Source organism: Podarcis erhardii (assembly GCF_964252035.2).
Source record: "Podarcis erhardii genome assembly, chromosome: 1".
Classification (NCBI taxonomy): Eukaryota; Metazoa; Chordata; class Lepidosauria; order Squamata; family Lacertidae; genus Podarcis; species Podarcis erhardii.
Genome location: NC_138497.1, coordinates 23,728,388 through 23,738,777, shown reverse-complemented (window position 1 = coordinate 23,738,777; position 10,390 = coordinate 23,728,388). Strand labels below are relative to the sequence as shown.

The 10,390-nt window shown below is 39.5% G+C and overlaps 1 protein-coding gene and 1 long non-coding RNA gene across 4 annotated transcripts in view; one reads left to right on the top strand and one right to left on the bottom strand.

Moving 5' to 3' along the window:
• Window positions 1–306: 306 nt before the first annotated feature.
• RPS6KA5 (ribosomal protein S6 kinase A5) overlaps window positions 307–10,390 on the bottom strand; it is a 38,253-nt gene continuing 28,169 nt past the window's right edge. For both annotated transcript variants that reach the window (XM_081860321.1, XM_081860322.1), the window contains 5 exons: window positions 9,387–9,557; window positions 7,774–7,965; window positions 5,779–5,938; window positions 4,088–4,251; window positions 307–2,117 (listed from right to left, as the gene is read on the bottom strand). In XM_081860321.1, the coding sequence (XP_081716447.1) occupies window positions 1,878–2,117; window positions 4,088–4,251; window positions 5,779–5,938; window positions 7,774–7,965; window positions 9,387–9,557 (927 nt within the window). In that variant the 3' untranslated portion in view covers window positions 307–1,877. The remainder of the gene's footprint in view (window positions 2,118–4,087; window positions 4,252–5,778; window positions 5,939–7,773; window positions 7,966–9,386; window positions 9,558–10,390) is intronic.
• LOC309345411 overlaps window positions 1,881–10,390 on the top strand; it is a 33,010-nt gene continuing 24,500 nt past the window's right edge. Inside the window, exon 1 of one of the 2 annotated variants that reach the window (XR_014158226.1) lies at window positions 1,881–2,019. This is a non-coding gene — a long non-coding RNA (uncharacterized lncRNA). The remainder of the gene's footprint in view (window positions 2,020–10,390) is intronic. The other variant, XR_014158227.1, reaches the window with a different exon arrangement.

Sequence of the window (10,390 nt, the reverse complement as noted above, 5' to 3'; positions counted from 1 at the left end):
ACAGGTGCTGTAGAAGTGCTCTGCATATGTTAAGAAATTATGCTTCACAATTAAAAATGTTACCATTTTAAATGCATCAGTAAGTCACATTTATGATTCCAAATATATTACAGCTACGGTAGGAAATCTTACCGTATTACAAACACAGTGTACAAATGTGAAGCACAGTGTTTGATAGAATATCCCTTTAGTTTTCCCAGTGCATATATGGTTTAAAGTCAAAACATGCCCCAACATGAGAGGAGGCAAAATCTGAAGAGTATTGCGTATAGGTATGGAAATCATGGCAAGAAAACAAAAGCTTAATATTGCAAAGCAGAATGATAAGTTCATAATTCTCACTGAAGTTACTAGAGCATCTCCAAGTTACACAGCATCTCCAAAAGGCATTTTTCACTTTGTTCAGCTACTCACCAAATGCAATTATAGGTGTACCAAATCATGCGTAAGCATTACGTATCATTAAAACCTCTAATATTATGCTACAACTAGATAGCACACTGTCAAATATATCACAGCATGCTTAATTTTTGGACCCACACATGATAGCAGGAATATAGAATTTGCAATTAAGAGAAAATCATTTTTATATTTAGCAACAAGGCATAAATATATAAGATAAACCTATTTGTTCAGAAAATCTTGACATGTTTTTAGCACTGAATGCTAAGGAAACAGTAAGTTCCTTTTGTAAGTACTGTATTAGAAGCTATTAAAAAACCCCAAAAGTCGTTCAAAATAGAAAATAGGAAATGGCCAAAATCTACAGAATAAGTAATCACAAAGTTCTGCATACTGGTTGCCAAGCCCTGAACAGCAAAAATGTTGCCTGTGTATTGTGCAAGGATTTGTGCATCCATTTCAAATGCTGAAAATTATCTTTGGATGTGACTTGATTTTCCTCATGCAGGAAACCTGCATAAGGACAAAAGCTGCTGCATATGTGGAAGCCACCATTTTTGATCCTGGCCATTATGTTTCAAGACTCTTAAAATCATACTGTCATCTTTCTAATATACAGAAATTTCCAAAGAAAACCAGCCTTAATTAAGATGTTTGCATGAATCCTGGACAGTCACTGCTAGTAAATGGAGTTCTGAGAGCTTATGAAACTATATTTCCTTAACTAGCAATGAGAAAGTCCATTTTGCATGTCAAAGAACTACAAGGGCCAGATTCAACTAACCCAGTGTGCTTGTGGAAGCCAGTTCTGGGACTCCCAGTAGCACAATTGGGCTTCCCCCCTTCTCCTCCCCCCATGTGCCCTGCCCGCTCCTCCCACAAATGTGGAGAGTTGGGAGAACCCCCAGAACAGCACACGGTGGGGGGGTGGGGGAGAGGAGAGATGGTTCTGTCTGGCAAGCAAAAATTCTTGTGCTGGTGGAAAATGTTTTACTAACATGATGTTGAATTCCACTCCAAGCTTTGTTCATTAATAGCTTCAACAACTTCAATGCTGGTTATAACCACAGCAGTATTTTAACATGTCCTATTTCAGATTAGGACTGAAACAAAAGATTAGAAAATAAAATGTGTGCCTTTAAGTTATGGGCAGAATCCAACAAGTGATCTTGTGCTTACGGGAGGATTTTTGATCCAGCAGAGGCATTTGCTAACAGAAGAGATGAGATTGAATTCGTACTGAGTTCCCCATCTCAGTCTTCAGTGCCCATCCCAAGAATCTGCACCAGAGAGTTGGGGGACACTCCAGAATAGAGTTAATGAATGCCTCCCCTATTTTAGTGGACACCTCCACTGGATCAGAAGTCCTTCCATCAGTAAAAGGGTATCGGTTGGATTTTCCATACACATATAAACACTCTTTTTAAAGGAATGCATATGCCAGCAAATTCTTCATCAGAGCAAATCTCTGTTTTTCAGTCAGAGAATTGGAAGATGCTCTCTGGATTATTGCTGTCGGCAGGAATTGCTGGCTGCAGGGTCTTTGTAGGAGTAGTTTTACCATGCGAATGAGAAGAAGAAGAATGAGAACTTTCACTGGAACTGCTTCGAGTCTCGGTACTTGTACTTGTTTTTTTCATCTTCCTTCTTTTTGCAAGAGGTGCCTTGTCAACATTCTGTAGGCAAAATCCTTCCCTCTTATATTTGTTAAAGGCCTATTTTAAAAGATAAATGCATTTGTGTATATTCAAACTGAAACCAGTTTTTATAGTTGCTTAAATATGAAAGTATTAAGAATATTTCCCCTAAAGAATTGCATTATGGACTTCAAAATATTTTTAGCAAGAAGACTTGATTAAATATCCAACAATTAATATACCATTTAATATTGTTGTAGGCTACAATCCTAGCTTCTAATGTAAATTTACCTATTGTTCCTGGCAGTTTCACAAATGGTAGGTATCCTAAAAGCAGAGAGGTAGCCTTCCATACTACAAGCAACAAGCCTAATTCATTCCACCATTTCTTCCGGAAATACTTATTAGTGTCAGGGGCTGTGCCAAGAGGTCCTAGGCAAACTACATTCTGATGGACTCACACCTTTATGTGTCAGACCTAGACCCAGTGCAAATGCAGCATTAAAGGTTGGGGCTGAGTAAGCATCAGTGATGCTGGAACCTCAGCAGCTATCAAACACAATGTGGTGACACTAAGGCCTTCTGACACCCATTTGAGGGGCTTAGTCCATATCGTGGCTAAGTATGAGGCTTGGAGTCAGTTGTAGATTTGGTGACAGAAATGGCTGCTGGGGCATAAGAGTTGACAATTTATTAGCTTTGTGGGAATTGCACAGGGTTTGGGGAAAGAATGCCATCTTTCTCAAAAAATAGTAAGGAATGGAAGAGAATTTGGTTTAAGTTTTAAAAATTAGTTTAAGAAGTACTTTTGAGGAAAAGAACTATAGAAGGTTGGATTTAGAGAGTGCTCTTTTCAGCGTACCTTGATCCTTCGTTAATGCAGATTCTGAATCTCAAAAAATGGGTGTCATAATGTTTGTATTATTATTATAATCTTTATAATACTTGTATATTCTATTCTCTTAGCATCTCAGGGCAGCTGTCTACCAGCTCCATCTCGGATGCTGACTGAGACCCTACCTGCCCGCAGACTGTCTCACCAGAGTAGTACATGCTCTGGTTATCTCCTACATGCATTACTGCAATGCACTCTATGTGGGGCTACCTTTGAAGATGACTTGGAAACTACAACTAATGCAAAATGTGGCAGCTAGACTGGTGACTGAGAGTGGCCGCCGAGACCATATAACACCAGTCCTAAAGGATCTTCACAGGCCGCCAGTATGTTTCCAAGCACAATTCAAAGTGTTGGTACTGACTTTTAAAGCCCTAAATGGCCTTAGCCCAGTATAGCTGAAGGAGTGTCTCCACCTCCATCATTCAGCATGGACACTGAGGTCCTCTTCCGAGAGTCTTCTGGTGATTCCCTCACTGTGAGAAGTAAAGTTACAGGGAACCAGGCAGAGGGCCTTCTCAGCAGTGGCGCCCTCCCTATGGAACACCCTCCCATCAAATGTCAGGGAGATAAAGAATTACACAACTTTTAGAAAACATCTTAAGGCAGCCTTGTTCAGGGAAGTTTTTATGTCTGACATTTTATTATTTTTAATATTTTTGCTGGAAGCTACCTAGAGTGGCTGGGGAAACACAGCCAGATGGGCGGGGTATAAACAACAAAATTTATTTAATTTTTATTTACATTTAGTTTGATATATAAATGCAGCCCTGGCTTTAGCCAGAAGAACAAGTGAGCAGGAAGGATTTTGTAAGCAGAGATCATTACCTTCGGGGCAGACAACTATTAGCAGAACCAGAAACAGGACCTGATGTCTCAAAGGTTTTTTCAACAGTAGTTTGAGTGTTAACTCTTCCAATTTACCCCTCCCCCACACACTATTCTCTCAATTTTACATCATGATCCACATGTTCAAGAACCCCACTGGGACTAACAGAGAAAGCAGGGGTCAAGGTGAAGAATCCTCAGTTTGAGATAAAGCTGTAGACATTTCTGAATGTATATGGAACTAAAGTGCATCCCACTTTAAATGATAGGCTGACAAAAGAAGCACATGGTTTAATGTTTAGAAAGTAAGACTATATGAGCTTACATTAAAGGTTGCTTTGACATAAGAGTGTCCAGCAGCTCCTGAAGATCCTAAATTGTCTGGAGTCATTAACGGGTTGGATGACAGTTGGCTACCATCTTGAAGCCATTCATTGTATCTCAAACTGGTCATTTTAATTCTCTTATTTGGATCCACTGTAAGAAGTCCTAATAGGAATTTATTAGACATTCTTAAATCAATGAACCACAGTTTATAAATGAATATTAAATAAGGAATGCCAAACCCATAAACAAAAATGAACTGCTTCAACAATCCAGCTTATAACTTTCAATTTAGATTTTAGAATCATACAAATCCATCTTGAATATACTCAGAGCATCATTATTAAATAAATAGTTTATAACAGTATTTATTGAGTATTTGTAGAAGTTGCATGGAATCATTTCATAACATCTAGGAAATAAGATTAAATTATCACGACAGCAGCTATCCTGAAGTGTATGAACTCCAAACTTTATTTACCAGGGTATATAAAAGTAAATGATTAAAACGTATCAGATTTTTAGTTTAAAAAACCTGCAAATACCATGTTTCCCTTACATATAACTTGTTAATATTAAACAAGGATATAAGCATGTTAGCTCGAGTCAATATCTAACCTAAATCAATCCCCCTCCCAGAAACAATGAGTTCAAGAAACCTATGTAACAAATAACAAATTTGATCATTTCTCAGATATGAATGTTTATACTCTAGCTACTAACTCTAGGCATTTTATTTTCACCTGATGAAAACAAACTGCTCTAGTCTTCCCAGTAACTATCAAACCTTGCTTCAATCAGTCAGCTACATCTGCTGAAATTCCTTCACCCACAGCATGTATCCTTAACCTTTTCAGATATGGGACCCACTTATAACCCATTCGGGTACCCATTTATTATTATTTTACCAAACATTTGCATGGCGGTAATGCTCCTGTTACAACTCACAGTGGATCAGGCTGCAAACCACTATTGCAGCCTTTCTCGACCTGTGGGTCCCCAGATGTTGAACTACAACTCCCATCACCCCTAGCTAGGAAGGCCAGAGCTCAGGGATGATGGGAGTTGTAGTTGAACAACATCTGGGGACCCACAGGTTGAGAACCGCTGCACTATTGGATCCTGACCCACCAGCTGAGGACCAGTGTTCTACAGAACTATTAGACTACACAATTGTCCTCTTTTTCACTTGGCCGATCTACCTATTAATCATAAACATTTCAATTTTACTTGCTACTTGGCTTTCTGAAGGTGGGGCTGGGTCAAAGAAGCAAGAAGTAGAAATGAGCAATACGGGGAAGATGACTTTTTTTTACTGCTGATCTAAATCAATGATTCATATTAATTTAAATCCTTATACTCTGTTTTCTAACTATTTTGTCTTCAAAAGTTCCCCCTAATCAAACTATCCAAATATTTTCTTTCAACTTTCACACTTAAAAATTTGGGATATAAGAGATTAACTGAAGCTTGTCAGCAAAAGATTGGTGCAGACACCAATTAGGGCCAAATGAGTCAATCAAATCACAGGCAATTGTACGTATTGTACCATCTTCCTTAGAAATCTTCATTTTAATTAATTTCAAGAATTATACTACTATATTATAGAATTATTCTATATTATAGAATTATACTAACAGTTACAGGAATTACTAGAAACATAGTAAAGAAATTATGGGTCAATATATATACCTTGTATCAAATCTTTGGCTTCCTGAGAGACATTCTTCCAAGCATCTCCTTCAAAAGAGAACTCTCCTCTCTTAATTTTCTTCATAATTTCCAATGCACTTGTGCATGTTACATTTTTATCTTGAGACTGGAAGGGTACTTGTCCTGAGAGCATTGTATACTTTTCAAAAATGAAAAATTCTGAATCACTACTACATATAGGGGTGTGTGTATGTCTGTGTGTGAGTGAAAGAGAAATGTATACACAAACACACAAATTAAATGTGCCATAACCAATCTACAGTTAGCTAAGCAATTTACATTACATTAGAGGGGAAACAGGACAATTTTTACATGTCCACACAATTTAAGATAATATTTTCAGAAGTTACAGAACAGTTGAGGTTCAGTAAACTTTCCTGAAACCAAGTGATAAAATCTCCAGCATCAAATATACTATCCTTTTGGTGTTATTTCTATAACAGTGGGCTATGCAGAAAAACATACTGACTTTCTTTCGTAGTCATTATTAAGAGATCAGTAGCCAGATGAGGTATCACACGTTCCCCTCCTGCATTACACACCCTGCACTAGGCATAGTTAAGGGATATGTCACAACAGGTATTAACTGTGCTTAAGACTAATGAGATTTCTTGATTACCTATGATTTGAACTTGATTATCAAATTGTGCTTAAGCAAAGCTGCTATGGAAAAGTGTGTGGTTCTATGGTCCACTCCTTAACTCGGATCCAAGCTTTCCTCCTGTCAGCAGGAGCATCACTTGCATGGAGTTCCACTGAGAGGGCATTCCCACAAGTGGAAGGGATTTTTGCCACTACCCCCTCTCCCTGCAACCCCTTGCACCTGCTTAATGACTCACCTGGCCAATTCTGGACCCTCTGGAAAGGTATGTGGTGACTGCAAGGGGGCAGCGTCATCAGTACAAAAGGACCACTGGTCTTATATGAAAAGTATTATTCTTTGAGTGATAAGATGCTCTCAGATGTGAGCTCCCCTTAGCACTTGAAGGCAGAAGTACAACTACTGTAATTTAAAGGGCCTTGCTCACATCCAGCCAGCTCCTACCAGCATACAACCATCTAAGCTGTGAAATCCCACACATAGACAAATATGAAACAAACCACAGCGAACACAGAAGAACATAGGCTCAGGTCATGTCTGGATGCACATGGCCAAACTCCCTCTGGTGGCCCACCTTTTTATCCACTGCCTTCTTACTGCTTTTTTTGCTGACAGGCAAAGTAGTCTTGTCAGTTATCATTATCAGGGGCACAATGGAAGGAATGACAGAGAGGGAAATTGTTCCTCAGTTAAAGGCACAGCTCCCTGACCACTTGACAGTGATGCCAGTTGAGGAACTGATGTCACTAAACAGGCTGAAAGAATGCAGTGCTTATGGGCTACCTTTAATTTTAAGCGGTTGTCTCTTGACTCTGGCCAAAGTCTTCTCTAAAACTGCTGTAGCACTGCCTGGGAGCTAAAGAGACAATAAACACCACACAGACACAACTGAGAACTCACAAAAAGGGCAGAAATGTCTGAACAAAGCAGAAAGACAAGTTTGGGACACAACATCTCGGCATGAAAGCAGGAGTAAAACTGGTGGTAGGTAGCTGGATGTGAACACAGTCCTCTAAATTAGCAATCTTGCCTTCAAGCATTAGGGGGACTTCATATCCCACCTGAGAACATTTTCACTTCACTCAAATGAAATTTTTTTCACTTTTGCCAGTGTTTTAACTCCCTACTTCTGTCAGTGGGAATGCATCAAAAGCATTCAATTTGCAAACAGCTAAGGTTGAATTCAACCCCTCCCCTCTTAAGATAGCCAATATTATATCTGCACAAGTCCAGTAAATATACATTCCACTAACTAATGGTCAGCACTCATACTTTAATCTGGGGCCATTATAAGCAACCCTTTTCCACTAGCAATCTGACCAAATGCTTGTCAGTTATTTAAAAATGCAGAATAAAATGAGCAATTAGCTTACCAAAATGACTCCCAAACTCCAGAGATCACATGATTCATCATAACCATTATGATTTAAGAGCTCTGGTGCAGCATAATGAAGGGTAAAACACGGTGTTTTAAGAGGCTGATTGTCAGGTGGCTTTAAGCGGGCAAATCCAAAATCAATTATTTTTATTTCTGAACTATCATTTTCATCTGTAAATAATAAATTCTGAGAGAGAGAAAATTAAATTTGAGATTTGCAAGATATGCTATCAATATAAACCTAAATACATTCTTTATTTTTATATACTTGAGATAACTGCAGTTATGCCTTCTGTTAGGGATATGGAACCTGTAGCCCTGCAGATATTAGACTACAACTCTGTGGGAATATGGTCATTTGTCCATAAGAGCATGGGCAAAAGATTATTATTGCAAGGATGATTTCATAGCAGAAAGCATTGCTTGGAAGCATGATCAACGCGTGGAGAGCTCATGCTGCCCAATGATTGGTCCATGTAGCATAGCATGATCAACTGCGTGGTCTGGTGTGAGAACATGAGACTAATGTATTGTATTGTCTTTTATCTACTGACTGAGGCAAAGCTCTCTCCTTGAATTTGTATCTTTTCTGGGACTCACAATAAAGGTTGGGGCAGCAGCAGCTTCTAGAGAGAGCTGCGGCCAGATTTCTGCAACCCATCTTGGTGTGAGACTGATTATTTACGGATGGTGAGCAGGTTCTCGTCACAACTCACATCATAAAAACGTAGGAAAAGCCTGGCTGGATCAGGCCGAAGACACACCTAGTCCAGTGGGCAGTCAGTTGCCTATGGAGTGCTTGCAAGCAGCCAATGAGCACAGCAGTGTTCTCCCCACTTGCGATTCGCGGCAACTGGTGTTCAGAGGCACACTACCTCTGACAGTGAGGTGGAACATAGTAGCTGTTATGTCTAGTATTCATTGAAAGTGCTATCCCCCATTAATTTGTCTAATCCGCTATTAAATCCATCCAAATTAGTGGCTATCACTACATCCTACAGGAGGGAATTCCATAGTTTAAGCACACATTGTTAGAAGAAGAATTCTCTGATATTCCAGTTCTAGTATTACTGGAGGGACAGGACATCTCCCTATCTACTCCCATGACCAATGGCCATGCTGGCTGGGGCTAATGGAAACTGGAATCCATCTGAGAAACACTTTAAACTATATATAAGCCTGACAGCAGAATTAAGTCATCACCAAGAACAGAACACACAATTAAGTGAAGAGAGCATAAAAAGAAAAAGAAATAGACTTGTTTCTGTTATAATGTATATGCATTCGTCACCTCATAATACAGATTTTCTAGACAACATAATGATAATAATAATAATTGTATTTAATTATATCCCGCCTTTTTCCCTGATAGGGACCCAAAGCGGCTTACAGCTAAAATAGAAAAAGTATAAAATAAAATACACATGCTCAATGGGCAGTCCCGTTGGCAGGCGGTGCAGGTAAAACGTACCACAAGGAGCAGAGATAATTCATTTCATACTTAATGAACAAATCACAACATATAAACTCCATCCTAATGTTGTTCCTAAAGTGAACTGTCTCAATCATTACTAGAAAACTTATTACAAGAAGCTGAAAATGTCATACCTCAGGTTTTAAGTCTCTGTGGACTACTCCTACATCGTGCATGTGGCTCACCGCTGAAACAAGTCTGCGCATTATATAACTAGCTTCAGTTTCACTGAAGTGCTTCTTTTTCTGGATACGTTCAAGTAATTCTCCTCCTTTCAAAAGTTCCATTACTAGAAAAGTGTGGAGCTGTAAACAATATATTTGCATGCAAATTCTTTTTTAGAACATTTATTTCAAAATGCAAGGGACAATAATCAGCTAGATGTATTTAATATTCAAGTATATATACTGTTTACTTTTAAATTCCTCCAGGTTCAAAAAGCTACTGTATGTATATAGTACCACCCCCCCCCCCGGCTTATTCTGCTCGCCGACCCTGCGTATCCACCAAGCCCCCCTTCTTTAAACATCACCCACCCCTTTGCCTATCCCCTCACAGCTCTCCCTCTCCCCAGCTTGCCCAAACCCCCAATCCTTTTTAAAGAAAGGCAGAAGGCACTTCAGAGAGCAGCTTGGTCAGCTCCTCTGAAACATCTCTCCCTGCTCCATTAAACAGCTCCCCTGGGCTGCCTGCCACCAGCACTGTTTCCTTGCTCTCCTGCCTGCTGTCCCTCACACTGAAGATGGAGTGGTCATCTGTAGACAGCTATGTGAACTGCAGACCATGATGACAGCCTTAGATTTTTTATTATACAGGAAGACATACATTATGTGTATATAGTATACAGTACTGGTCTTCAACTGGTGGATCAGGACCCACTAGCAGGTCACAGCCTTCTCCAAGTTGGATCGCAACAGTAACACTGCCACCATGGAATTGTATGGTAAAAGTAAAGAAGCAAATATTGTGATTTGAAACTAACTCTAGCTACAGTGGTGCCCCGCAAGACAAATGCCTCGCAAGACAAAAAAAACCCCTAGACGAAAGGGTTTTCCGTTTTGGAGGCGCTTCGCAAAACAAATTTCCCTATGGGCTTGCTTCGCAAGACGAAATGTCTTGCGAGTTTTTCTGACTTCCC